A 27,397-nucleotide genomic window follows, 5' to 3' on the forward strand; every position below is an offset into this window, starting at 1 on the left:
AGAGGGAAAAATTTCCTCATGCAAGCAATGACTCCATAGATTCTTTCCAAAACAAGCTTTATTTCAGTAGACTTATACAGCCAAGAAGAAAAAAATCATTTTAATTCTATGAAAGGCACACTAAACCAATGGCCCAACTCTATTCTGCTACACTGAGTTCATCTAGTTGCAACATACACCTGAATTTATCCAGATTATAATTGTTTTGTTATGTAGTTTATTAGTCTTTATAAGACTAAAAATATTAATGCAAAGGTTGTTTTCCTGCTTGTCCACTGCCTTCCCCTCTCAGTTAAAGCACAGACCTAAAACCAGCTGCTCGGCACCAGCACATTTTATGGGAAAGAAGACTCTGAAGAGGAGAATAAACAACTGGGGAGAGGAGAAATAGAATATTTGAAGCACCTAGAAGATCACCTGCCACTGGTGAGGAAAACCTCTATTCCATCCTGAAATAATCTACTATAAACAGCCTCCAACCAGCTCCTCTCCTCAGCAGTGCAAATCCTGCAACAACTGCATGTGCGGGAACACTCCAGAAACCTTCAGGTTAGGAGTCAGGAAAAGATCTGTGGACAATAGCAAAACTTTCACCAAGAAGTAAATAATGTGAAGACAAGAATCAATAAACCCATTCCCATTTAACCACCTTAACAACAGTTACACCAATCAGCAAAGCTTTATCCTGTAATTGGGTAGGGGGAAAAAACAATATACTACCAATCATCGTGGACCATTAAACTTGAAATAGTTTTATAATTCATTTCTCTATTTACAATGTGTGCTTGCTTTTATTTTCTCTTTTTTCCCCTCAAGTGTAACATTGGATTCCTCTCTCATATTAAGTTTCCTTTCGCAAATATTTTTTTCCTAGCACTTCCTTTCAACTTAAATAGTTTTCAAGTATCATCTTCTCATTTGTTGAGATCATTCCAAAGAAGTGAAAACATCCTGTCCTGTGCTGGTGTGAAAAATTCTGCTCAAAAAGATGCTTGTTTAGTATTCAACCACTGCTGAACCATAGGTAGGATTTTCACAGATGTATCAAAACCTGGATCCAATTCCTAAGAGGTAAAAGGCAGCTCTGAGCTCATCGTTCACTATTTAAAGCTCAGATTCTTATTTCACCCTGTTCATCACTTACTGAGACTGAAGTTCACCTGACAATTCATCACCTTGTCCTCTGTAATTCCTCACATCAGCTCCCTCCTTTACAATCCACTACCAGGGACCTTCCCAGCCCTCTGCTCACTCCTCTGCCAACACAGTTCCAAACAAAGCCAAGCAGTTCAGGGCCCAGACAGGCTCCAGTGAGGACCTGAGCTCTACAAGTTGTTACTCCCTTTCTTAACTAATTATTAACTTCCCCTTCTTATCCCAGAGCAGCTTGGATTCTCTATCAGCTTCTGGTGCGGAACTCCTTCACATGTCAAGAATTACATTAATTAGACCCTCCTGATCCAGAATTTTGTTCATTCCTGAACAGAACTTTAATGGCTTTATGAGCTACATCTTCCCTGCATAAAGCCCTGTTTACTCTTTCCTAGTTCAGCACACTTATTTGATGCAGATGTACACATAAAACTGAAATAAACCTGTAATTAACCTTCTTTAGCACAAGTCACCCTCTTGCCTAAGGGTACTTACTTATGATTCAACATATCAAATCTGGAATGTTTCCATAATGTCGGGGTCTTTCATAGTCTGAAAGCACTATGTAAGATAAGGAGTAATTTGATAAGTGATACATGGAGGTTTTAAACACCCCCTGCACTAGGCAGAAATCAAAGTACTACACAATCCAGATTAAGAGTTCCTCTCCCTCAAGAAACAGTCCCACAGAGGGCCAGGAAATCAAACAACTCCAAGTGATCTTGTTTCAGAATTGTCTGTTATTCTTTGACAATCCAAAGCTAGAGTAGAATTCTTCATTGTTATGAAAACACATTAGAAAGAGCGTACATTTTTGAAAACTTCAAACATGGCAAAGCCCTCCCTCAGGAGAATTCAGCTACTGGAAGAGTGGGCTGGAGTGGACAAAAAAAGAGGTTGAAGAAGAAAGATTACAGACTTAACATCCCCCCATTCCCTGACAAGATTAGACACTTTTTTGGGCAAACCAAAAACTGATTTCAAACTTAGCAGAATACTGGTTTGGCTTTTCGATTCAGGACCTAGAAATCCTTGCATTATTCCAAAGAAGGCTTCAACTTTTTGCCTGTAATCCCAGTTATTATGTTGGCACGGGACAGGGGGCAGGGAAGAAAACCAAGACTTCACTTCAAATCAACTTCTAGAGACACTTTGTAACTGCAAAATGAAAATGTCATAAAAGGTTGCCTTTATATACTACAGCATTTACTTAACATCTTTCAGTGATATTTTCAAATCACTGTTGTTTTAGCTTTTGTTTCCAGTTAATGAAGGCAGAATTAAATGGATGTCAAGAGTGAGGAATAAATTCAAGCTGATGAAGCACTAATTTTAAATGAGTGTTCTCTTTGAAGGAAAGACTCACAAACCAGCTATTTTAATTACACTTTTGATCATCTAAAATAAATTAATAGAAATTGGATATTTTAATTTCCAGCTTCAGGAAATCTATGCTGTACCGTCATGATCTTTTACAGAGCCTCAGAGAGCAGGCAGAAAGCCAAATCTGGGCAACATCAGAGTGTAACTTTCATAAATCTTTTGGCCATTAAGGCAGACGTAACTGGCAGCTACTCAAGACAATCTTCTTTCATCCCATTAACGCAGCCACCATGTCACCACAGCCACAAAACACAGCCAAGTGCTCCTAAATACAGAGAGTGCTATGGTCTAAATTAATCTGTTTATCTACAGATATCGATCAAACCAGGTGTGACCTGCAGCTGCACCTACACCCAAATGCTCAGTCTCTTACTGGCAGCATAAACAAAAATTACCTGAAATGTGTTAGGAAACTTTGCCACAAAAAATAAAGATGATGGTTAATTGGGAAGTGGACTAAAACTATTCAGTTACCTTCACCACTTTGTCCTACAATCTCTAAGGGGGCCTAGGTACCCTTCACTCCTTATTTCCAAGTCTCCACATATCATAATAGAGCAATTCATCAGGAAAATGAATTCCACATTTTTTTCATCTGTTAGATGAACATACAAGGCACCAGGTTTAGGTGGCAGTGAGCAGAAAAAGTACTGCACCTAACTGAACCTGTGGAGGAGGACTCTGCAAATTCACATTGCTCACAATAACACACTGCTTAAAGTAATATGTGAGTCTGGAAGGCAAGAGCCTTACCAAAAAGTGGCATTATGCCATCTGTAACAACAGAAGAATCAAGGAAAAAAGGCTAAGGAAAGGAATTTGCCCTCTGGAAAAGGCTGGGGAAAAAAAACCCAAGACAGATTAGGACAAATTTTAGAAAGACAGAAAGTCTTAGAGGACAAAAGAAAGCGACAGAGGAACCAGTTCATATGGACACATGCCCAAAACACTGCTGGCTTTGGGAAGAAGGAGCAAGTTTACCAATGAGTAGGCAGATTTTCAAATCAAAGAGAACTGTAGGCTGGAAAGTCCCTCTGGAGGGATCCACTCAAACCTGGAAGTTGGCCGCAAAGCCCCACATTTACAACACAGCACCAGAAAAGTAAATTATTCTTTGCATTCCTGCTCCCATCCAGGCACAGAGCTCAGGGCAGCTCCCTCTGCCTGCCCTGCCTTGGGCACTGCTGCATCCCACTGGGTAAGAAAGAATTCTGAAACAATCTCTGCAATAACAATCTCTGCAGCCTGCCTTGAACTGACACTGCAGGCCAAGTCTGACGAATTTGGCTGTGCCAACTGTGCTGGAGCTGCACAATTGCACTCCCCCACTTGTGTGAGCTCCTGTGGATGGCACCTCTTTCTGCCTCGTGGTTGTCTGCCATCGTTTCACTCAGTACTCCCTGGTTTCTAGCGTGGATTTTATGAAGAGAGACTGCCAACAGAATATCTCAGGTGTGCCGACCACAGAGCCACTTTGAGACAAAACAGAAATTTTGATTAAGTATCTGTCTCACAGAAATACAGACAAATGTGGGGAGACAAAACAATGTTGATGAATATGACTTTCCTTTCTCCTTCAATGTTCAGAAAATCTACTGGAAAAAGGACAGACCCAAAAGTTCCATAGAATCTTTTCTTCCTGGGAATATTGGTATTTCTGTATTTCGTTCTAGCAGGGAGATTAATACATGGTGAAAGATTGATAACATTCACCTTCATCCCCCACTTTTTTCCATCACCCATCAATGTTGAAATGTCATTTTCTAAAACCAGTCTGAATTTATTGGTTTGAATATGTGTGAATTAAGGGAAAGCAAAAGCCATTTCAACTCTACCCTCCTTCAGGAAGAGGTATTTTTTCCTGTTTGGCTTGTTGCTCCATTGATATCAAACAAAAAAAACAACCACATATCTTCTTACATTCTTACTTTTTCTTCTACATACCTTGCACAGAAATGAAAACCCAATTAAAAAGATTAGCACTTCAGTCAATTTTTTAACAGACCTGCACATTGTCAAATGCTTCCACAGCTGTGCCTAGCACCCAAAAATTCCAATAGATAAATTATTTTTTCCAAGTATTGAAGAAATTAAGGAAGGAAAAAAGTCTGGTTTCTTCTATAAGAAAATAAGTTCTTTTTCTTAAAAAAATAATTTCTAAATCTGAATCCTGAAACCAATTACTCTGATTTTTTTCAAGAGACAGCTTTTGAACCCTGCAAGTCCTACAACCTGTAATCTATTTAGGATTTAAGGGGAAAATGAAGATGACTGGCTTGGATTCTGAGTGATTTATAGCTCATTTAAAACTGGGACAGCAAACTCGTGCTACATGTGTTATATTTTGTATAAGGGCCAAACCATCCAGCCACGTTTATGGTGTACCCTATTAAACTTAATAAATCCTGTCAGAGACAAACTTGGCCTGCGCTCACAAAGTTCCCATTTCTCCAGCCACATACACAAAATATTATAAATAGTGCAAATTGGGTCTTCTGAGGCCAAGGCACTGTTCAGAGAGGTCAGAAAAATTGCCATGCAGGCTAGAACCAGTGAGTTAGTCACCCCTGATTTAGGAAAAGGCAATTGAAGGAGCAGGGGAAAAAAAATCTTATGGAAAGTCATGTAATACCAAAAGAGTTGCCTACCTAGTGCAGTACCCCAGGATTGAGATAATCAGTACATTGAGTTTTGGCAAAGGGAGGGAAGGGGAGAGAAGAAACAAACCCCCTTTTCTCAGACAAGTCTGAGAAAGCCAACCCAAAGGGAAGGTCTCCGTACCAGCAACAGGAAGGAAAGCTCACCTGTGCTCAAATACACATTTCTTGACAGAAACAGAAATGCTAAATTCAAATGCAAATCATAGGAAACAGATTATCTGCACGTTCCCAATGGAAATACATCCTAATTAATCAGAAGAAAGAGATGATATTGCACTGGGGACAGGACAGGGAGAGGAACAGGAACATATTGCCGTAAAACTGACAAGGGCATTTGTTTTCATCACCAATTACAGGGACAGAACACTGGAAAAGGTCTTCCTGTTGGGAAGTGTGGCAACTGCAGGCAGATTTTTGGCGATTCCACTGAGGACACCTCAGTCCCAGCCTTTGTGAAGGTCTTTGCCTCCACTTCTCCATGAGGAAGATGGTCTGCTGATGCCTGAGGCCTGAAATCTCTTCATTCCTAGACGCGTTCCTAGACAGCTCAAAGTTCATTTTTTATTCATATGTTCACTTCCCTTAACCTTTACAGGAGAGCCCTTCTCTGTCCCCACCTCATCCAGTTCATTAATAATGCCTTTAAATTTTATTGCACTTATCAAACCAAAGTCTTTTATTGTCATCGGTCACCTGCATCTTCTGCCACTTGGTCTCCACTTTGTCCTGTGTGTGTGACCAGAACTGAATATCATCATTCTCTCCTATCATTCCCTCTTTCTACTTGCCTCTCCTGTTCTCAGATTACATTTGGGTTTTGCAGTGCAGTCACACCGAAGATTCCCAACCCCTGTGATCACCCACTGGGCCTTTGAGCCTTACAAAAGAACCAGGACCACGGAAGAGACAAGCTTGTAAGGGACCTCAAAAGAGCATCTGCTTTTCATGGGATGCAAATGAATTCCTTGAGTACTTTAACGACAAAACAGTCTAAAACTGAAATTTCTCTTTATTACTTCTTCTATTGCTCTTCCTCTTTTTATTATTGGTTGTTATTTTGCAGTTCTATAGTTTTTGCAGAATCCTACTCTAGCATCTCCAATTTTTGCAAAGTACTTTGAAATAAATATGAATATCACAACTGGTTCATACTATGGATGTGACCAGTGATAGATGTATCACCCTTTCCTACCCAAACTAACAATTCCTATACAATCTTTTTGTTTAAAAGAACTAATTATTCACTCAAAATTGCACACTATGTTAAAAGATTGATTTGGCTATTAGAAAAAGGCAAGCCTTAAAAAAACTAGAAGTGTGTTTAAAAACTGTCAAATAAGAGACAAAATTGCCCTGACAACAAAGGGTGATTTTCATGTTTTAGTTAATACAGTTTGACTTGAAGGTATCTCAGAAATATCCAGCTGGCCATAGATTTAACATGAAGACCAAGGGGAACTGCTGTGAAATTTTACTTTCTCTTGACAGCAGGCAAAGCATTAATCATAGCAGCTTTGTCTTTAAAACATAAACTGTAACAGCAACGTATGGAAAAAATCATTAATCTCCCATACAGACAACATGTCCTGTCATAAACAGACACACAAATTAAACACTGACTTGGCAGCTATGAGAAATAACAATCATCATTTACTTACACATGGACAATAAATTTATTGGGGGAAATTCTGGTTCAAAATGGGACAGAATTTTAATTCTCGTTCCCTTTGAAACAGGACCTATTTCAAAGTGTTTTCAAAATGTGCATTGTTAACTAATACTGCAGAAATTTCAGTGTACCACTGCACAGACTTCACAGCTCAATTAATCAACGCATTTACATCAAATAATTAAGCAGCAGAAATGGCCCCCATAATTAGTATGCACACAAAGGACTTTTAAAAATTCTTTAGTTTCCATGGATGAAAGAAGCACCACACTACATGATGAGAGGTATAAAAGTGAAAATAATAATTTGTTTCTTCAATTAGTCTTGTCTCATTATAATGTAACAGAAAAAAATCAAACCAGGTGAAGTCAATACACACAAAAGTTCACTTAGCAAAACTGAGCAAAATACCTATAATTCTGCTGACTATAAAAAAAAGCAACAAAACTTACTGTAGAGGATATGTGTAAGCAAACTTGCTCATTTAACCCTGTAACCCTGCTAAAAGGCAGGGTAAAACTGCTGACCCAAAAAGGAAGCCTGAACTTGAATGTTGACTTTGCTACTGCAGTATTTCTTCTGCATATTTTTAATTAGGCAACTCCCAATTAAAGAAATGAAAAGGCCAAAATTCCACCATGTTCTTTCACATCAGCATCCCCTGGGTCACCAGCACTTGTCAGAACATGTAAATTTTGCACAAAAGTCTCTCCCATTTGAATTACCAACAAAACTATTTCCTTGTTTACCATGTCCTGTTTGCCCTTCATTTCTTCACACACCAGTCCTATTCTGGGCAATCCAAGCTTTAATCCCCATGGTGCTCACGCCAAGGCCAGAACAGCCTGGAAAGTCCAATGTGTAAATGTAGAGACCCCAACAGTGGAGTGTCACACACCTGGAAGGCTTCAGCAGCTCAGCTGTGCTGTCCCACAAGGACGGACGAGAGGATTGATCTACTCAGACCATCCCCACGATCAATCTTCCCCCGCTCCCGAGTGCCAGACACGCCGTGCACAGAATGGGAATGGAAAGGCAAGGCAGGGTGTGTTGTACAAAATGAGATATCCTGGGGCACATAATGAGATAACATCTATTACCATAAATTATGAAGTGATTTACACATAAATGAGGGCTGTCATGAAATTTAATTTTAGTGGTTTGATTATCAAGTAAGAAACACAATAATTACCGTACCTACGGTTTTTCAATAAATTCAGATCACTGCTAGTGGCAACACTTTTTGTTCACAGACATTAATACAATTCCCCTCCAAGAGCTGTCTGCTATATTTTTCCATGTCAGAACAACCTGTTGATTACCTTGTTGCTGGGATAAACAAGCTCAGATTTCCCACTGATTACATTCAACACACTTCCACTTTCCTCATTGCAAAACTCCTTTAACAGTGCAGCTGACTGCTTCAAGAAACAGCTTTTTTCTTCTTCAAGAAACTGGAGACTCAGCTAGTCCAGAAAAATCTCTGAAGGCTGAACTTTCCAGAAGCAGACACGAGAGAATTTGCTTCCCTCATCATCACATGTCTTATGTTCAACGGGAGAGATGAACAAAACATGTTGATACCACAGTGTGATATAACAACATATTTTAAATTAACTGAAGACATTGCCAACATCCCAGCATCACTGAGTGCAGCCAGAACTTCTGTAGAGCAACTTGGCTGACATCTTTTCATGAGGACACCAGTACTTCAGTGCATTTCCCTGTGGATATTAAAGTTCATAAAAACTCTTGCAGATGTAAAGCAGCAAAAATTAATTTTATTTGGAATCTAGCTTTGCAATGAGTCCTGAAATTATTTTCAGGAATTCAACAAATGACCCTCCAAAACTCTCAGTCCTCTCTTTTTGTCAACCAACCTCACAGGAGAGGGAGGACAAATCTCCTGTCTTTTCCTTCTCTGTTCCAAAGGAGTCATGGGAACAAAAGACCCCAAAGTAAAACATGTCACTAATTGTCCCACAGTGGGATACAAAGGAACATTGCAAGTCATGTGGAAACCAGAGATGGGAATATGAAGTCTCTAATTAACATCTTGGGATATAGGGGAAAAAAAAAGGCTGATCCTTTCATTTGTTTGTCTGCAAAACAAGCAATGATGAAAGACAGAAAGATGAGTGAACAAAATAATCACTGAGCCCAAATGATCATTTCTGACTATAAAATGACAGGGAGCAAAATGTTTCTCTATCCTAAAATAGAGGGAAAAGAGTGTCACTTCTCAGAAACATTGCTTATATACATCTCCAAGAACAGTTACAATGCGCACAGTAAATAATCTCAATTATTGGCTTAAAAAGTACAGCAAATTGTAAGTTGAAGCTTTTCTGAAAGCTAAAATGATAATTTTCACTAGTCAGCAGAATAATCTTACTGTAGAACAAGGCATCTATTTTCCAGATAGTCTTTTAATGGCCTAAAGGATGTCACTTAGTTCCTAAGTAGTATAATACCGGTTTTCCTACCATATGCAGTGTTATTGTAGCAGCTATTATTGACCTATCTCTAAGTTAATTGAAGCAAACTGCCTTTCAGACCTTAAAACAAAAATATTGTGTAGCACTCTACATATTTGATCCATTTTACATGAATACAAATAAGCCAGAGAAGGCGACACGGTTGGAATGCACCAAATAATTACAAAATGGATCCCAGGGTTTTCCCTGCACGGACTCTGAAAGATTTGGCAGTGCCAGCACTGATCTGCTGACAATCCCAGACTTTTTTTGGCATTTCTGCTTCCATCTCTTCCACCCTTCCCATTGCCAGCACCATGGTCGATTTTATACCTTCATTATAAATCAAGCATATTACAGAGAGTGTTCTAATAAGTGCAGCACCCAGGAACTTCCATCACCATTCCTCATTTTCCATGGGAGCAGTGCAAGAATCCCCTGAAAATTCCCTCTCAGGCACAGGAGGGAAAAACTTACATTCTACAGCAACCCCTCTGTAATATAGAAAAGATAAGCAACACATCAGTTATTTTACTTTCTAAACATCCAAGTGGGAAGCAAAGAGGCCAGAGTAAGCAGAATGCAGCATTATCCTTCTTTGTAGGTCTGGAGGCAGAGAATATGAAAACGCTTACAGTCCCCAGAAATAACAATAGAAACCAAGAAAACAATCTCCTGCTGCCTCCACTCTGTCAGGACGGGAGATTTCAAAGTGATGGTGATGAATGGAGAGAGACCAAATTACAAAAGGAAGAGAAAGTGACCAAAGCTGGCAAAAAGTCATAATTTAAATAAAGGCAGAATCAGGCAAACATTAAGAATGAGGGCAGCATCAAAAACATGCAGGGAAGGGGAAAGAAATCCTGAGCTTGCTTGAAAAGCCTCTCTTTAAATATTAATCAGATTTTAATAACAATCAAAGTCCAAAGAAAAAAATATCATAAAAGGAGAAATCTAAAAGAGGGATGTGTTGAAAAGCTTTGTATGTTTGGGTTGAAAACCTTGGCTCAAAAGTAGAATCCAGAGCATACCTGCCCTGTGTTAAAAAGCAAAGATCTGGAACCACTGCTTAAAAAGGGAAAAGATTTCTCCTTCTTTTTTTTTTCTTCCCCCCCCCACCCCGAGAGCAACAAAAGCCCTTTTCTAGGAGCAGGAAGGTGATTTTAAAGGCCAGTGTATGTTTCACCTGCTTTTCTGTAGCAGATCCATCAGAATAAAAATTAAAACTCAGAGCAACGTAGGAGCCACATACACAGTTTTACAACTAAAAGCACTTCATTCAAGAAATAAGATAATAAACGAGTTTAGAACTGATAGAAAACTCAGTGCAATTTCTAACCACCAGGAAAAAGACATTTTGCAATAAATATAAAAATCACTATTCTTAAAAAGTTTCAATACCTCCAACACATATACAATCTCCCTTGAAAAATAACTGTTTCAAAAGACTGATTGAAAGGGTTTATATCCATTACAATGTAATGATTTAAGAATATTTAAATTTAAAATATTAAATCCATAGAAAAATAAAATTCAATCAAAGGGATGCAAAGAAATTTTATAACCTTATTTGTAGCTTAATTTTTATCTGTTATATATTGTCCCAAAAACTGGGAATGAAAACTTTCAAGAGATTTGAAAAGTACAAAACAATTCAAAAAAACAAGAGGCGTAAAAGTAAAATTATAAAACAATATGAATAAGAAAAAGAACATTTTGGTGACTATTTAGATTGCTTTTTAAAAAAGAGAAAAAGCCATTTTTTTCCAAAAAAAAGGAACAAGCACTGTATGTTACTGATGGTTTTGTCCATTGCTTGGTAAAGTAATATTCAACCTGAGTTTGAGTCAACGTATTTCCACTTGGTTGTGCTTTGGGAGTCACTAAGGCAAAAAGCATTCCAAATTTACTGCTGTTTTACCTATTCTGTAATTCTTTTTGACAGCTGCATTCCTTGCAATTAACGTGGTTTGACTTTGAACTTAATATTCATCCAGGGGTTTGCAGACATGAAAACATCTCTCTTTAAGCAAGTTTCTCACTTGCAGGACTTAAAGAGAGCAGCACAACTCTCCCAAAGAAGAGAGGGGTGCAGGGAGCCCCTGACTCAAAAGCAAGATTCCCTTTTTCACATTATCACCTTTTCTAGGATGAAATTGGAGTCCAGATGCAATGATCATCTGAAGAAGATAAACCAAGCAACCCCAGGCTACAGCCAGCAGCAGGAACCCGAGGCAGGTATGTAACGGCAAATAATGGTTAATAATGAGCTGTACATCACTCCAGTAGGGTTGTAAGAATCAATACTCCCAACAGCCTACTTGATCTGAAATATATTTTCCCACAGAGACTGGAATTGCTTCTTCTTCAGTTCTATTTTTCTTGCCTGTAGTTTTCTTTGTAGGAAAAGTGAGGAAATGGCTGAGGAACCATGTAAAGAAAATTTAGAACTGGGAAAGGATAACAAACTACTGAGATCAGATTTTAACACCAGGATTGCATTCAGAGCACATGGAAATTAAATTCAAACACTACAAAAGTTAAATGAGCTGTACACCTCAGTACCAACTGCTTTGTATTTCATTATTTTCAGGACTACTACATGCAGAGCCAAAATAAATTTACTTGAGATATTGCTAAAACTTAGTGATGCATCTTAAAGAAAGCAAAACTTTTTTATTCTTTGATATGTGTACAATGTTTAAAAAGAACACCAGGCCTCCAAATGTCATCAGTTGTCTATATACAAATAACAGGGTTAAATCCAGGCCCTTTTAACAGTGACAGCACTCACCGCTGACACTCCCCAGCATGCAGAATTAAATCTTCATTGTTCCTGGCACTGATGGTCAACTCATGCTCTGTGGAATTGAAGACATCAAGAAGGAGGTGACACTGCCGGGTGCTGTTTAGATAGAGGGGAAAAAAGCACAATTTCAATGATGATATTATTGTATGTCTATCAAAATTAATATTTATACATGGATATAAATATATATGCAAAAAATACACACATTCACATACAGGTTTTATTTCCTACTCCAATTGTAAGAATATCCTTATCCGTTACTAAAACCACCTTTTTTAATAGCTGGTTGTTTTTGGCTTTTTTTAACTAAAACTAAGCAGAAGGGTACATCTTAAGGAGAAGTTCCATGACAATTCTGACCTGCACAGTATCAAGATCCACAACATTTGATCACCTATCTATTCTCACTTCACAGCTTTCACATCCACTTCTGTGGAAAAAGCCACAGAATTTTTCAGTTCTTTGAGCCTTTACATAAAAAAGAGAGTTGTATTATTGAAAATTACCTTGACATTACCCCTTTAAGAAACAAATTCACAAGCAAAAATTTTAATTGGTTTGGATTTATTGTCAAGGAGCAATTCCTTTTCCATGGCTTGTCTACAGACCAAAACAAGCTGTGAATTAGAGCACTTAACCTTGAGAAGAACTTCTCTGGGAGGGAGAACTCTCTCCCCTCTGTAAGACAGGCAAACACAGGCGCTTCTCACAAAAAAACTTAGTATTTCTCAGCTACTATCCTTCAAATACAAATTTTCCCAGAGGCATTTGATAGAAATACACCAACTACATTACTGGTAACCCCAAAAAATAATGCAGACAAAGCTACAGAATAGAACTTACTGCAAAAGTTCATTCTAATAAACTTTTTAAGTAAAAATAATATTATTTTATAATGTTCACCAGTCTTATTAAGTTAATATTATTAAAATTAACAATTTACTAATTTAGTTACTATTTAATACAATTACATGTTAATTTTTTCAATTAATGTTTTATTCAAATTAATATTTTGGAACATTTTATTCTAATTTACAACCTTTTCTTCCTTGTGAGACTGAGCAGAAATAGCAGCATTGGTGATAAAAATATAATACACATGAAAATTTATTGGAACCAGGTACCAAAATACCAAATACAATCAGACAGTTGCAAAAACACTTTACCAATCTATCTGAAATTCAAAACTTCCCAAGAAGCTACTGAACAACCCAGAAATATTCCAAAAAGGGAAGAAAGAAGAATATTGGTGAGGTGAGAGTTGTCAGAGCCATCCTTCAATGTACAAGTTCAAGCTACAGTTGAGTGTCTTGGGCAACCAAGAATACTTATTTAAATATTTCCATTTATTGCACAATAATTTACAATTGAACTGAAACACCATTCCAAAATTCATTAAACTCAGAGGTGCAGGAGTTTAAGAACTGTTCCGCTTTGGGAATAGATTCTCTGGTCCATAATACAACTCTCTTCTGAAAATCAGAGATGTCCCTTCCAGAGCACACACAAGAGGAAATGTTTTGCCAACCCCTGATTTGGGAACACTCCCAGGACAAGCCCAGGAGGTCAAGGTTTAGGTCACAAAGTGACAATAATGTCACCTGCAGCCAGGCACTGCGAGACAAGAAAGCACTGCTGGGGTCAGCACCATGTCTCTTAGAAAGAATAAAAAGCAAAAGTGGGGGTGGAGGCTTTTATTTTAAGAGATTTCTCTCTCTGTGTAAAACCCCAATGACTACTGAATATAGAGGGGGATGCAGGAAGGCAGCTGAGTGCCTGAAGCAAACATGTCAAAGCTCAAAAATTTAGAACAAATAAGGAGCCATGGCTCTTGTTAGAAACTTCCTTCCTTAGAACTCACAAGAAAGAAATAACTGCAAGGGCAGGACTTGAGTCAGTTACCAGAAAGGAATGGAAAAGAAAAGGGGGTAAAGCTTTTATCAGCTTCTCTCTCATCACCGGGAGAGTGGGAGAGACCTGTGAAGTCTCAGACAACCTCTGCATCTCCAGTAGATACAACGTGATGATCTGGAAGAGAAACTTCCAGTGTAAATGAAGTTTAAAAAACTTAATATGGAAGGAATTTTTTATTTCTGCCACAGTAAACCCAGACAAAAAACATGCAAGCCTCCTGCAATATCTTCTGGCAGCAGAGCCAAAGTTTTGCAAATAAAACAATTCCTGTCACAAAGGAGCTACACAAGCAGCTGCCCTTCAGGACTAAACAAGATCACTAATATTAAAAATTCCCAAATATGAATTCTTGAAAATTATTTATCATCATGACATTTATTTCCTTCTCTTCCAACAGTACAAAAAATAGACATGTAGGAGAAATCATTCTTTCCCTGTCAATTTTAAGTTAATTCTCCAGGGAAATCTTTAAGTTAAAAAAAATATAAAACTCGAAGTTCCAGAATTATTACAGTACCTTGAAATCTTAGAAGAATCAGATATTAGTGTGAAAAAAATGGAAGTAACATTAAGACTGTAGAAAAAGATAGCACTAGATCTTCAGAGTAAATACAGGACAGTTTCAAAGAGACTATTACAGCAACAAAAACCAAACACAAATAAAGGTTACAAAAAAATTTTAATTTAAACAGCAAGCTTCAAACAGAAGCTGCATCTAAGTAAGGCAACCAAGAAAGCAAAAGCTCTGGAAAATCACACATATTGTCAAAATAAAGTTTAAAAAAAGAAAAAGAAACACACAAATTGTTAAAGAAGAATTTGCTGAAAACCTGAGAACTAGCAGGATTTTTTTTTAACATGCTGCAATCAGTAGGACTGTGTAGAACTCATGATGCTGAGTTATGAAGGTTCCAGGAAAACAAAGAATTAATAAGAAAACCAAATAATTGATATCAATTTTCTCTCCAGAAGAACATACATAAGGCCATCCTTTGCAAGACAGAAATTAAAGAACCTATTTCCGTGTCTGTAAAGGAGATTTGAGAGGCAAATCATGTTCATGTAAGTGTGATAAAGGAACTCCAGTGAGATTTTGCTGAACCCCTATTTTAAGTGCAGTCAGAAATGTGTTGCTTAAACCAAGCTCTTTACCAGAAAATTTGAAACATCAAATTGTTTTAAGGATTTTAAGGCAATTCACCAAATCTTAGGCTACTAGTGGTGACCTCAGCACTATGTAAATCACTTTTTTTAAAGTCTGCCAGCTTAAAAAAAAAAAAAATTAAACCACTCAAAATAATAAATGGATCTGAAGTTGATTAAATTATATACCATAATGGCCTATACATGTTTGAGAGAGAAACACCAGTCATAAGACAGAGATTTATCGAACTGGGAAAGACTTGCCCACATGTACACAATTTCTTCTCCCTTTCCCAAACTATCCACCACCATGCCACAGTTTACACTAAATATTTATTTGAGAAGGGTAGATTTTGACTCCTCTAAGTTTAGTCAAGTAGGTGTTAGTTACCATTCATCCCAGGGAAGGCAGAGAACACCATCTCCCACATTTCGCACATTGTGAAGGGTCACCAGTGGCTCCCCAGTCTTTTCTTAGGGGTTATTTCACTGTTACCAGCTCCTTTTGAGGGTTTGGATTGAACACATCCAGAAAAGTCAGTTTGTGTTTGGGTGGGGTGGGTTTGTGGTTTAGTATCAAACACACAACGTGAAACCATCATCAGCTGTGCTGGACCATGTACAAACACCAGGATGCAGAACAAACGTTCTTGAAAGGGTTTGACTCTTCTTCCCATCTAATGGAAAGAAAATAAGTCTGGGTCCAATAAATTAAGCCTACTGAAAATCACAGCACCCAAACATTTTTCCATTTTGATAATCTTCCTTATATGGTCATGATGTTTGCTTTTGAAAAATCTTCCATAAATGTCATGTTCAAGATTTTCTTTTACAAGTGAGACAAAACTGCAGAAGGTTGTACAGGTGAAAACCAGAATTACAAGGTAATATTTTCAGCAGATTGATTTATCATCTGAACATCTCAGAAAAACAAGCAAATTTAAGTCAATACTGATACTAAAAAAAATTAAGGAACTTTTTTTTTAATTGAAAATTGAGTTAATTCAACAGTGTCTTAGAGATTTAGTATAGAAATGAATTTCTCTTATCATCTACTGCAGAACTGAGAATATAGAACAAGCAAAAGTCAGCAGCAAAATGAATCATGCTGTATTTTTAAAATCTTACAATGCCAGTTATGGTTCCAAAAACAGGCACAAAACTGGGGCCATGGGAACTTCAGGCAAATGACAATGACACTGTGATCTAGAAATCTCTTTCAGGAGGATTGTGATTACTTGAAATGACAGCAGAGGATATTCTTCAGTAACACTGAACGCAGAATTAAACCCCAAATGCAGCTGCAATGATGGCTCACTTCAGTGAAAAATCTCTCTGCAGTTCAGTCTCTAGCTTAGTTTTAAAGTCACTTTAAACAAGAAACTCTCAGGGGGGTTGGTAAGTTTTCTGCATCCTGACTCATCTCACTTTCCCATCAACTGAAATCATGGAGTATTTTCATATCCACGGGGGTTTTTGGTGGTTTTGGGGTTGTTTTTGCTTCTCATCTGTTTTCTTTGAACAGCCATCATTACTCAGAATTGGACACAGACAGGGAAGAGAAGCTTTGGCTCTGATGACAGTGGTGTGACACATGACAACCCTGTCCTCCAAAATCCACTGACCAACACAAAGAGCAACACAGCAGAACAACAACCTACAGTACCTCTGTTGGTGCTGTTGTGTCTTCGATAGGGTCTTCTTTAATGTAATGTTTAATAAATGATCTAAAAATGAAGTTCTCAAGATTAACTTCAGATGATTAAGTCAGTTTATCCACCTTACTGGCAAAAGGTCTTTTCACATATTCCAAGAAGCGTCCTCATCTGACTTCTCCCAGTTGTAAACCTTGTCACTTATGCTAAATATTCCCAGCACATCTATAAATATTTGCAGATTTATGTTCTCACATCTTCATATGACAAACCATACATATTTAACATTTTCATCTCAAAAATCAATTCTCTCAATCTGCAAGCTACTTTTTACTGCTCTTTCATGAACTCGCTGCAGTGTTACACCATTAGCAGAAGTTAAATACCTCTGATTACCAAGATAATTTAACTATTGGGTGTAACCTCCCACGCGTCATGAGTTACCACTCAGTAAAATCTATATTGAGCTCAATAATGTATAAATAAGGAATATATTTTAGAATGACATCCAGTCCTGAGAACATTGATATAAATCCATTGCTTGACAGATTTTCCTAATGATTTGTCAGTTTAATTGCACCAAATGAGAGCTCTATTTGCTTTATTTAGTTGAATTTTCCTGGTTCCCATTTTGACTGACTTTTAGTATTAATATTTTTCATTAACAAAACAGTGAATTTAATACTAATTATTTTCTCCATGTAGAAACAGCAGATCACTTCAAACAGGTCATATCTTAAGTCTTCCTCCAAACTAAACATCTTGCTCTTCAAGCACCCAAACAAAAGAGGTTTTTCTCCACCCTTCAAAGCTCTATGACATTTTGAACACCAAAATACTGAGAAAGAGAAGACTATAAACTGCTGCCTATCAGTAGGTGGCTGATTGTCATTCTGAATGTAGCAAATGTGAACACTTAATTTAAAAATCTGGCTATATAAAACCAAGAAGGGTTTCAGAAAGTGCTACATAACTTCTTATCATGTAACAAACAGGTCTGTTAGAGCACAACTGAAGAAACAATTCTGTTTACTCTTTCCCTTGTATAATTTGTAAATATACAATAATCAGGATTACTGATCCAAACCTGATGTGTTGCGATTTACTGTAGCAAAAACAGGGGCAACCTTGGGAACTGGAATGGAAATTCTAAAAATTGTATCTGATTTCATTAAACCTCAAAGTTCTACCCACCCAGCTGAGGACCTCCTGAGAACCCTCAGCACAACCAAGATTGCTCTGTCTTCAAACACTCAGCGAAATCAAGTCGGAAAAAAATGCATCTTAACTTTATATACAAAACAGTGAGAAATCTCAAACTAGGGAACACACTGCAGGCTCTGCTTTGAATTGATGCCTTCTTGACACAACCAAATAATTTCATTTAATGATCTACATTAATGACACAAAGGAAAATTACCTTGAACCTATGGCTAGATGAACTGGCACTTTGAATTACCAGTGTTAACCTGCTACAATTCCTTTTTTTTTCCCTCTGACTCAAATACAAGAACAGAGTCTAAGGCTCAGCACTTGCCAGAAGAGATCTGCAGCTGATGTCTCAGCAGCTATATGGTGGTTTCAAGACAGAAAGTATTCCGCCCCACAAAAAAACTTAAAGATTAAAAAATTACCTAATCATCTTGAATTTGTAGAATTTACAGGTAAGAATATTATTACTTAACTGGATTCCCAACTTGGCTTAAAAGTGAAGGCACCATCCCTGAGGATTGACTTCATCTACAAATTCAGACTGTCTCACCACATTTTCAATAAACAAAATCAACGTTTTCTGGCTTAGGCTCTCACTTAAGACACTTTTGTACTGATGGCACAGTGGCAAGGGACACAAGGCGACCAGCAGGCCCCTCACAACGTGCAGAGCACACCTTACTTGAATTCTTGTCAGACGTGCAGTATTTTTTCTGGCATTTTTTCATGCTCTTTTATAAAGGCAATAAGGAAGGACATTCAGTGCCCATGAAAACTGGCAGATAACACCTCTGAGAGAAACAACAGGTATAAAGAAGATTGTTCAACACAACCTAGGTAAGTTTCAACAGCAGACTTGCTTAGAGCTAACAGGATATCAAAATGAGGAGGAGAATCACACAAAACCATCAACAGAATGTATCTTTACACTGAATATTTGCATCCCATCTCCACTGGCAGTCTAGGATCAGATCATGGGATCCCCACCATCAGTCTGGAACCTGCTGGTAACTGCGCTGCTTGGAGGCCTGGAAGCACAGCAGTGTTTTGGGGCTAAGCCCTGGTAAGGAATCAATTGCCGTGGTACGGCCAATTACAGAAGACAATTAGTACAATTTTAATATACAGATGTATCTGCATTTTTGATAAATAAGTGGTTAAACAAGTAGATTCCTGAAGCCCTTCAAGACTTCATTGAGCTGCAGGACAGAGTGGGAGAACTCGCAACATTAACTCTTTATCTCTCACACCCCATTCCAGGGCTGCTTCCAACTCTTGTGTTTTTGGTGATGCCTCCTGGGACAATCCCCTCCCTGCACACATGAACAAGCAGAGCCAAGGATCACGGGTAACATGATCAGAGGGAATATTTCCCAGCACAAGGCTGCTCTGCCAGCTCCTCTGGATGTAGGCAGCAGGCGGAGCACAGTGAAGGACCTTGGAGCAGATGAGGCCCTTCACTGACAGAACATCATGTGCCCCAACAGCAGGGCTGAGATCTGAACCAGAATTAGGTGTGGGGAGAGCTGAGATCTGAACCAGAATCAGGCCACAGATCAGGCACTGCAGCTGCATCCAACCCATCTCAACACCCCCACAGACCAGCACAAAGGTTAAAAGGCCCTGTTGTCATGATATAAACTTAACTGAAGATCTGCTGGAGATGTGGTTAATGAAACTTCTCCCCATGAGGCAGGAGCTTGTGCATGAGTCAAAGATATAATTTTGCTTAGATATTTAAAAAACCAGAACCCAAGCCCAAATCCCCAGTTGTTTCGTTGATATTTCCCATGCATTTCTGCTCAAGCAGCTAAATAGAAGAAATACCAATTAAGTTTGGAAGACTTTTACATAAACCACAATCTTAATGTTACAATGGGGGGTGAAGTGTTTTCATTAACGTTTTTCCTGAGGTTTTTTTCACTAAAGGCCTAAGGGAAGAATCAATGCTCTAAGTTATTTTAGTTTGCTTTGACTTTTTAAGCCCAGGAGTTAGTAAGCTAATGTTTCTTACTTTTGTGGGGGAAAAATGTAAAATAAAAAGAATAAAATGAAAAAGAAAAGGAAAAAATTTAAGCCCGATAATGAAAGCAATGACAACTTCCATTCTGAAATGACAGCTAAGGAGGTAAATGATAAAATACAATTTCTTGTAATGACTAAACAAAAACAGCCCAGCACCTAAGACAATATTTAAGAAATGAAGTCTCAGTTGTAAATCAAAAGGAAACCAGATCTGAGTTTTGCAAGAGCAAGCAAAAGTAAAAAAAAAAAAAAAAAAAAAAAAAAAACCACAAACAAACAACTTATAATTTGCTGTCATTGTGTATCAGATATTGGCAGAGATGATCAACAGTAAAAAATTAAACTTTTTTCCTCTAATGATGAACAGTTACCCTTAGCAGATTGGGATACACATTTCTGGCATTTTTTCACTAAATTATAATATCAAATGCCATGACTTCTCCTTCCAGTGGAGAATCTGCACAGGGATGCACAAGAGCAAAGGAACAGTGTTACAGATCACTAAAGCCAATGGCATGGAACAAGCAGGAAGAGATAAGAACACCAAAATGCACTCATGACTTAGCAAACAATATATACCTGAAGTAACAACAACAACAACAACAAAAGCCTTTTGACAGGTCTAGCAAGAAAACATTTCTGAGAGAAATGTAAATATTACAGTCTTTTTCTCCAGCTCAGTAAAGCTTTTAGGCACCCTTAAAAGCAGCCACATCTTTAACTACATCTCCAGTCAGCAAACTACTGAAAGTTTCCACCGACTTAACTGCTGATCAGAGTGATGAACAGGCAAAGGATGAAGCAAACACACACAGTGTGAGCTGAAGCACTTGGCTGAATTGGAGCCACTAAATATAGCTCCAGCTGCTGCACGATGTGGGAAACTGTGCCCTGCTGAACACAGAAACTCTGCGTTTGAATTAGCACCTCCATCTATTTTTAAAGATTTCAGGATTAAATACTTGCTCCACATCATGAACTCCTGAGAGCGGACTGACAAGGCAGGGGTAGGATAACCTTGTCCTACACAAAACATAGCTGGGGAAGCCAAGCACAAAAGGCCAACATCCCAACAAGGGGGAGTCAAAAAAAACCCATCAGGTTGCATTTGAAGCTTTTATGGAAGATTTGCAGCTTCACACCCAATCCACCCTGTAACTATAAGGAATTGCAGTGAACCATAAAGCAGTCTATTAAATTAAACCATTAAAACCACACATTTTGAGAGTATGGAGAGCTTTTTTGACACTGAATGGAGGGGAATATGCATTCAAATAATAAATGAAACCCAGTTATTTTAACCTGTATGATGATTCTTCTTGAAAACTACTTCAAGTTGATGCTGTGGTGCTTCCAGGCTGTTCAAGAGAGATCACTTATTCAATCTCGAAAACCTTACAAAGGCTGAAGAATGTGCCATTGCAGGGATGAGACTCTGGACATCATTAAAAAGGGGCCCAGGATTTTGCAAACAGTTGTTCTGGATACCATGTTCTGACTTTGCCAAGCAGCATTAAATTTGCTTTACTTGACCAGCTCCTAAAATAATAAAACCATGCCTATTATGTTACACTTTCAAGCAGCAAAATGCTCAAGAAACTTGCTTACTAATAGAGCCATATGGTTTTACAAGAGCAGGACACAAATGCCTCACTAAAAATAATCCTCTTTGTCTCATTTTTTAACATTTTCTTAAAGAACTGTTGCAGCGTTTCACAATCTTTGCCTAACCTAAAATTCCCTTGCTATTTGCAAAGGTCATTATTTGCTGTATCACCTGTGGTGAAAAACAGAATCCCATTCTTCTTGGCAGTGCCATGATTACAAACTCCATTCCCTTGTCAGTCATCTTTCCTTCAGCAAGACCAGCAGTTTCTTTAAATGTATGTTTTAACATAAGTCCCATCTTATCACTCTTCCTGTTCCTGACTCTCCAACTTCTCTTCATGTTGAAGCCTAAAAACTTTCCTTGAGGCTTTAATTCTTCTGCTCACAGCCCTGTTTTTCAGGCTATGTTGCTGCCACAGGCTGTCCATCCATCCCTGGACATTTTTGCCATGGTATGATACTGGTGACTGAATTCTTTCCCTTGAAAATTAAATATTCACCCAGTATCTCCTAGACTGGCATTTCCTTCTTGCCCATCTTCAGATTTCTGAAGTCTGTCATGAAACGGTCCCAGCCCAGTAGGAATCTCTTGAATAATTAAGTTCCCTCTCAACTATTATTATTATTATTAGTGTTGCAATACATAACTGCATTGAAATAATCTCAGAATTTAAATCAAACCAAATTCTTGCTCCCATTGTACACAGAGGAGTTTTTTTTACAATAATCCTACTAATTATTAAAATTGATTGCACTCAGTGGCTGACGAATTTTATTCAAATTTTGTCATCACGTTTGACCACCATCAAGTGTTGCCTTGTTTTTTAACCTTCACTATGATATGTGAAATTGCTCTGTGGTTTACAAGAGAAAACAAGCTCCAAAGCAGAGTCTGGTCACAATTTATTCATCACATCATTCACACCTGCATTTTGGGTAAGATTCTGTTATACAAACACCAAACTCTGTAATGCACAACACACCACAACTGCTAAGAGATACAGAAAAAATGTAATCAAACTGTACCATAAACATGAGATATCCTGTCCCTTCTAAAATAAATCATCAGGAGAAAATGTTTGAAGCTCAGAAACTGTTGAATGAACATGAATTGCTCCAATAAACTCCTCAATGAGAAATTTTGAAAATTTCTTCATGTAATTCTTTACCTACATGTTGCTGATGATACTGAAAATGTTTCCAATATGGTCTTTCCAATATGGTTCAATAGAACAGAGACAATGAGTGAGATTTCAAGAGTCAAGGCAAGGCTCACCTTGTTGCTGGCAGGGTACTGATGCGAGTGAAGAAAACAGAGGGCTCCACCTCTACGTGGAGGCCCAGGGCAAGGTTCCTGTAATATCCTTCAGCATGTCCTGGTCCACCAGAGTACTTGAAATTCAAAATGGCTTCCAGTGTCTAGAGAAATAAAAGTCAATACCTTGTTAGCTGTTTTTCACTACTGTGCATTTCACAAGTTCAATTAAATTTGGCCACAGAAGTGATTTGCAAATTTGCTTTCCTAACCCATCCGTTCTGTTATCTCAGGAAAAAAGGCAATCTAACAAATAACTGCAGCTTAGGCAAAGAGTTGCCTAATCCTTTTAAAAACTAGAGTGCAGCACAAAGTCAGCTGGACTTCCCTTTACATAATTCCTCCCCATACCACATTCAACACTGAAAAAAATCAAGATCTTATAATTGCTTAGAAGACTTTAGTGTTTATTAAATGCTGCACTCTTTCATACTGTTGAAAAATATTCACCACTTCATGATCTGTAAAATCAAATGAAAAAGCTTCAAAGTTTGGGAGCAGATAAAGATCACATAAAACTAAAAGAATGGTCTCTCAACAAGTCACTGCAAACTTACTTCATCTCCATGAACTAACAGATTAAAACAACACCTAACTGCATGCACCTTGTCTTTCTTTGTGTTCGTTTTATAGGAAATGGCTGGTTAGTAAATATTAAAAATGAGGGTGATTCTCTATCATGACTCTTATGCACGTGTTGCTCTCAGCAGCCCTGAGCCTTTACTTCTCTGAGGAAATTTGGGCTTTGTGTCTTTCCCCTCAATGAACAGCATGGGAGAAGCTTTCCAGCACGGTTCCCATGTCATCATCAGTGTTCAAGCTCAGAACAACCCTTTGACTGATCCAAACAGATTATTCATGACCTCGTCTTTCATTATGTTCCTGAAATACAATTTGCTGGAAGCAAGGTGAGAACTTGGGAAGCGTCACTGGATTTTTTTTTCCTCAGTTTTTATTCTAGTCCTTGGGCAGCTGCTATGGCCACATCTCAGAGCCAGGCAGAGGTAGAGCCAGCCCTGCACCCAAACATGGACATAACATACTATGCTGAAGCCTAGATCTGGAAGCACAGACACTTCCTAAAAGGGTTCAGAAACAACACCAATTTCATCTTTGTTTGGCTTTTAGCTCATTCTTCATAAAAAAAGGCAAAAAAATGCCAACTCTCAAATCAACAACTTATCCAGGAAAGAAAATCTATTTAACAGACACCATCAACCCTCAGATAGGTAAAAGCACTCTGCCTCTCAAGAAGATTTACAAAAAATTTATGAGGTTAGGTTTTTTTCATAAGCTTTAAGGAACAAGCTAAGGATTTTACAAAAAAAAGCTATTTCTGTTTGATACCATCCTAAGTCTGACCGAAGGAAAAGAAACAGAGACAGAATCACTTTCTTCAAATAACCACAATCCAGTGATTTAAAGAATACCAAAATCAAGAGTTTAATGTTTTGCTGCATGTGTGCACTTATCTGTTCTGCCTATTTCCAACTCGCTTTTAAGTGGGCTAATTTTAATTCTTAATTTAGTTTCATTAAAATTCATGAGAGTCATATTACAATACAAATAAAACCCTTCACTGGGCACTCTGGACATACCCATCTACTCTGTTTATGTCAATTCCTAATTTGTAGTTAATGAACTCAAGTTTATGTTATGTCAGGAGAGCTAATCAATATTAAAGACAAAAATAAAAAAGCACAAATCCATTCAAAACATACTTCATCCTAATTAACCAGCTGGACCATTTCATAAAAATCAGAGCCAGGCTCTGTAAGTGCAGGGATCTGACACTACTTACATTGCAATGTGAGAATGGACTTCAATTTCAATTAGGACACTGTGAAAACTCTATGCATGTTCTGTATCATTGCTGTAATGTTCACAGTGTCCTGCTGGGAAAAGCTCCATGGTTCACTCTATATGGGACCGTGGCACAAAGCTGCTCTATCAGGCCCAGCCCCATGTCATTACAGGTAAACACATAACACATTTGAGCTTGAAATGTCACAGAGCATCACTGTTTCAGATTCAAAACCACCTTCCATCCTATACCAAGTGAAAAACCTCCAGAAAAAAGGCTAAAAATACAACCATTATGTGCCACTGATGAGCAGGAGAGTTTAACTGCACCTTCATAATCTTGGTCCCTGTTGCAGTGGGGAATTTGCAAGAGAAACCCTGCTGATGATGCTGTGTCTCCCCAAACCCCACGGGAGAGAACAGGGAAGAGGAAACCCAACCATATTCCATTAATCCAGACAGCAGCAGGACATCCCTTCCCACCCAAAATGTCAGATCTAACTAGGCACATTTAACACTGAGGAGACAAGAGATTCTGAGAACTGCAGCACACCCAAACCTCTGTTCTTTCTATGGCCATCATGATTTGCTGGAGTCTATGAATGTGCACATGCACACAAAGAAAAAACATCAGGCAGACTTTACATCAGGACTGTAGATAGATGTGTAGGGGTGGAGCATGACTGAACAAAATGATTTTTCTTCAGGAGCCTTCAGGTGACTAGAGAAAGTTTTATTGCTTAGGATTTATGTAATATGAACAGAAAAAAAATTTTAAAAAACCCATAACAACAACAAATTCAATCTCCTTTAAAACCTCAAAAACTACTTCACCTGTAACATGAAAGATTGATTTTCTATCTCTATGATAGAAAAAAAGAAATCCTACACCTTTCATAAACTTACAAATTTAAAATAATTTACCACTCTCTCCCACAGCACCTGCAGAGAACGGCCCAAATGCTACTTAAATAACGTCGTATCCTCACTCCCTGTCAAACCTACACAAATCACAGCCTGAGCTGCAGATTCTCTTCATCCTCACAAATCCCAATAGCATCTCTTAGATTGCTCCAAATTGCATCACTGCAGACTGAGAATGAGATGGCAGGATGTCCCTGTGAACATCGTTGTGCCTGCAGATGATCCATGAAAAAGAAAAGGAAGGGAGGATGGAGTACACCGGAGTCTCAGGGCAGGCAGGAAAAGAAGCCTGTTGGTAACTATTGAACACATCTGAAATTCAGAAACCTGTTGACTTGGGGGCATTCCTGTTTTTAAGGCACAGCTCCATTCTGGAAACTCAGAGTAAATATTTACTGCGATGGCTTTGGCTTGATAAATTTTTTATGATTTCATTGGTCCTTCCTTCTATTGATGAAGGAAAGGAAACAAAAGTGTTTCTGCATCTAAGTTCCAAATGAGACATTCTTAACCAACAGCACCCACTACCAATGATACCTAACAGAAATATTCCATAGATAAACTGTGAAAAATTGCTGGTTTGGTTTTTCACGCATTTTGTCCTCAAACTATTTTCGGCATAGATCTGGCACCAGTTTGTTCATGGAAATCAATTCCAGAGTCACTTTCCTAATAAAATTTAAAGTAAAGTTAGAAAGGAATTGCTGTTTGATGCCACTAATGAAAAGCAAACCACTGGGCACTAAAGTTTCCTCATTCACTGGCAACAGACAGCACCCATCTGGCAACACCTCAGAGGTGACTCTGAGCAGCAACACCTTTAATACTGATTTTTAATTGCCAATTCAATTGCAATCCACAGCTCAGAGCAAGTATTTCTACTGAACTACTACCGCAGTACTTCCTACCCAGAAGTAAAGAACAAAATCTAAAGAGAATTTCCCTCTGATTCTACAGATTATTGCTGCTTATGAAGAAACTAGAACATTACTGACTGGGAACAGAAATCTCCAAAACAGGCAATGACAAAAGAAATAGAGAAATGAATGGGGGAAAAGCTGTGTGAAGGGCATTTCTTGTGCTGGGAAGAGAAATATGGAGCTCAGTTCTTTCTCTCTGCTTTTTCTCAAGTGAGGGATGGTTGACTGAATACCAGACTCAAGAAAATTTGCTACCCAAAAAGTGCTCAAAGTTTTATGTGAAGAATAACATTATTATAACTCAGGAAGTTTTCTTAGACCAAGAGCAAGTTAAGGAACTATAAATCAAGGATATAAGGGCCCACCTGCAGAGACGTAATCATTATATGCTCTATGTAAAGGAAAATAAAACTTCCATAGAAGAACACAAAGCATCACCTTAATTTAATATTAACAGCTCTCATAATCAGACCTTTTTTAAGAAAAAATCTTCAAAACATGAAAAGCATTTAAAAAGTAATTTTCTTTTAAACAAAAATAATTTAAAAGCAAGCTGTAAAAAAACTTTTAGAAACTGCTGAACAGCAAAACTAGAAATAATTAACGAAGAAACCACCGATAGTGATAATTATATGCACAGTGCATGAATTAGTACTCAGGAAACTCAAATTGATAGTAATATATTGTAAATGAGCAAACAATCAATAAAATGTTCATTTAATTTCCTC

At 38.0% G+C, this 27,397-nt stretch overlaps 1 protein-coding gene across 8 annotated transcripts in view; it reads right to left on the reverse strand.

Annotated features, from left to right (window-relative positions):
- Positions 1–27,397, reverse strand: part of TRAPPC9 (trafficking protein particle complex subunit 9) — a 460,315-nt gene that overhangs the window by 281,947 nt on the left and 150,971 nt on the right. For all 8 annotated transcript variants that reach the window (XM_048286362.1, XM_048286363.1, XM_048286366.1 and 5 more), the window contains 2 exons: positions 22,984–23,126; positions 12,136–12,246 (listed from right to left, as the gene is read on the reverse strand). In XM_048286362.1, coding sequence (XP_048142319.1) covers positions 12,136–12,246; positions 22,984–23,126 — 254 coding nt within the window. The remainder of the gene's footprint in view (positions 1–12,135; positions 12,247–22,983; positions 23,127–27,397) is intronic.

The sequence above is a fragment of the Corvus hawaiiensis genome, chromosome 26 (assembly GCF_020740725.1).
Source record: "Corvus hawaiiensis isolate bCorHaw1 chromosome 26, bCorHaw1.pri.cur, whole genome shotgun sequence".
Lineage (NCBI taxonomy): Eukaryota > Metazoa > Chordata > Aves > Passeriformes > Corvidae > Corvus > Corvus hawaiiensis.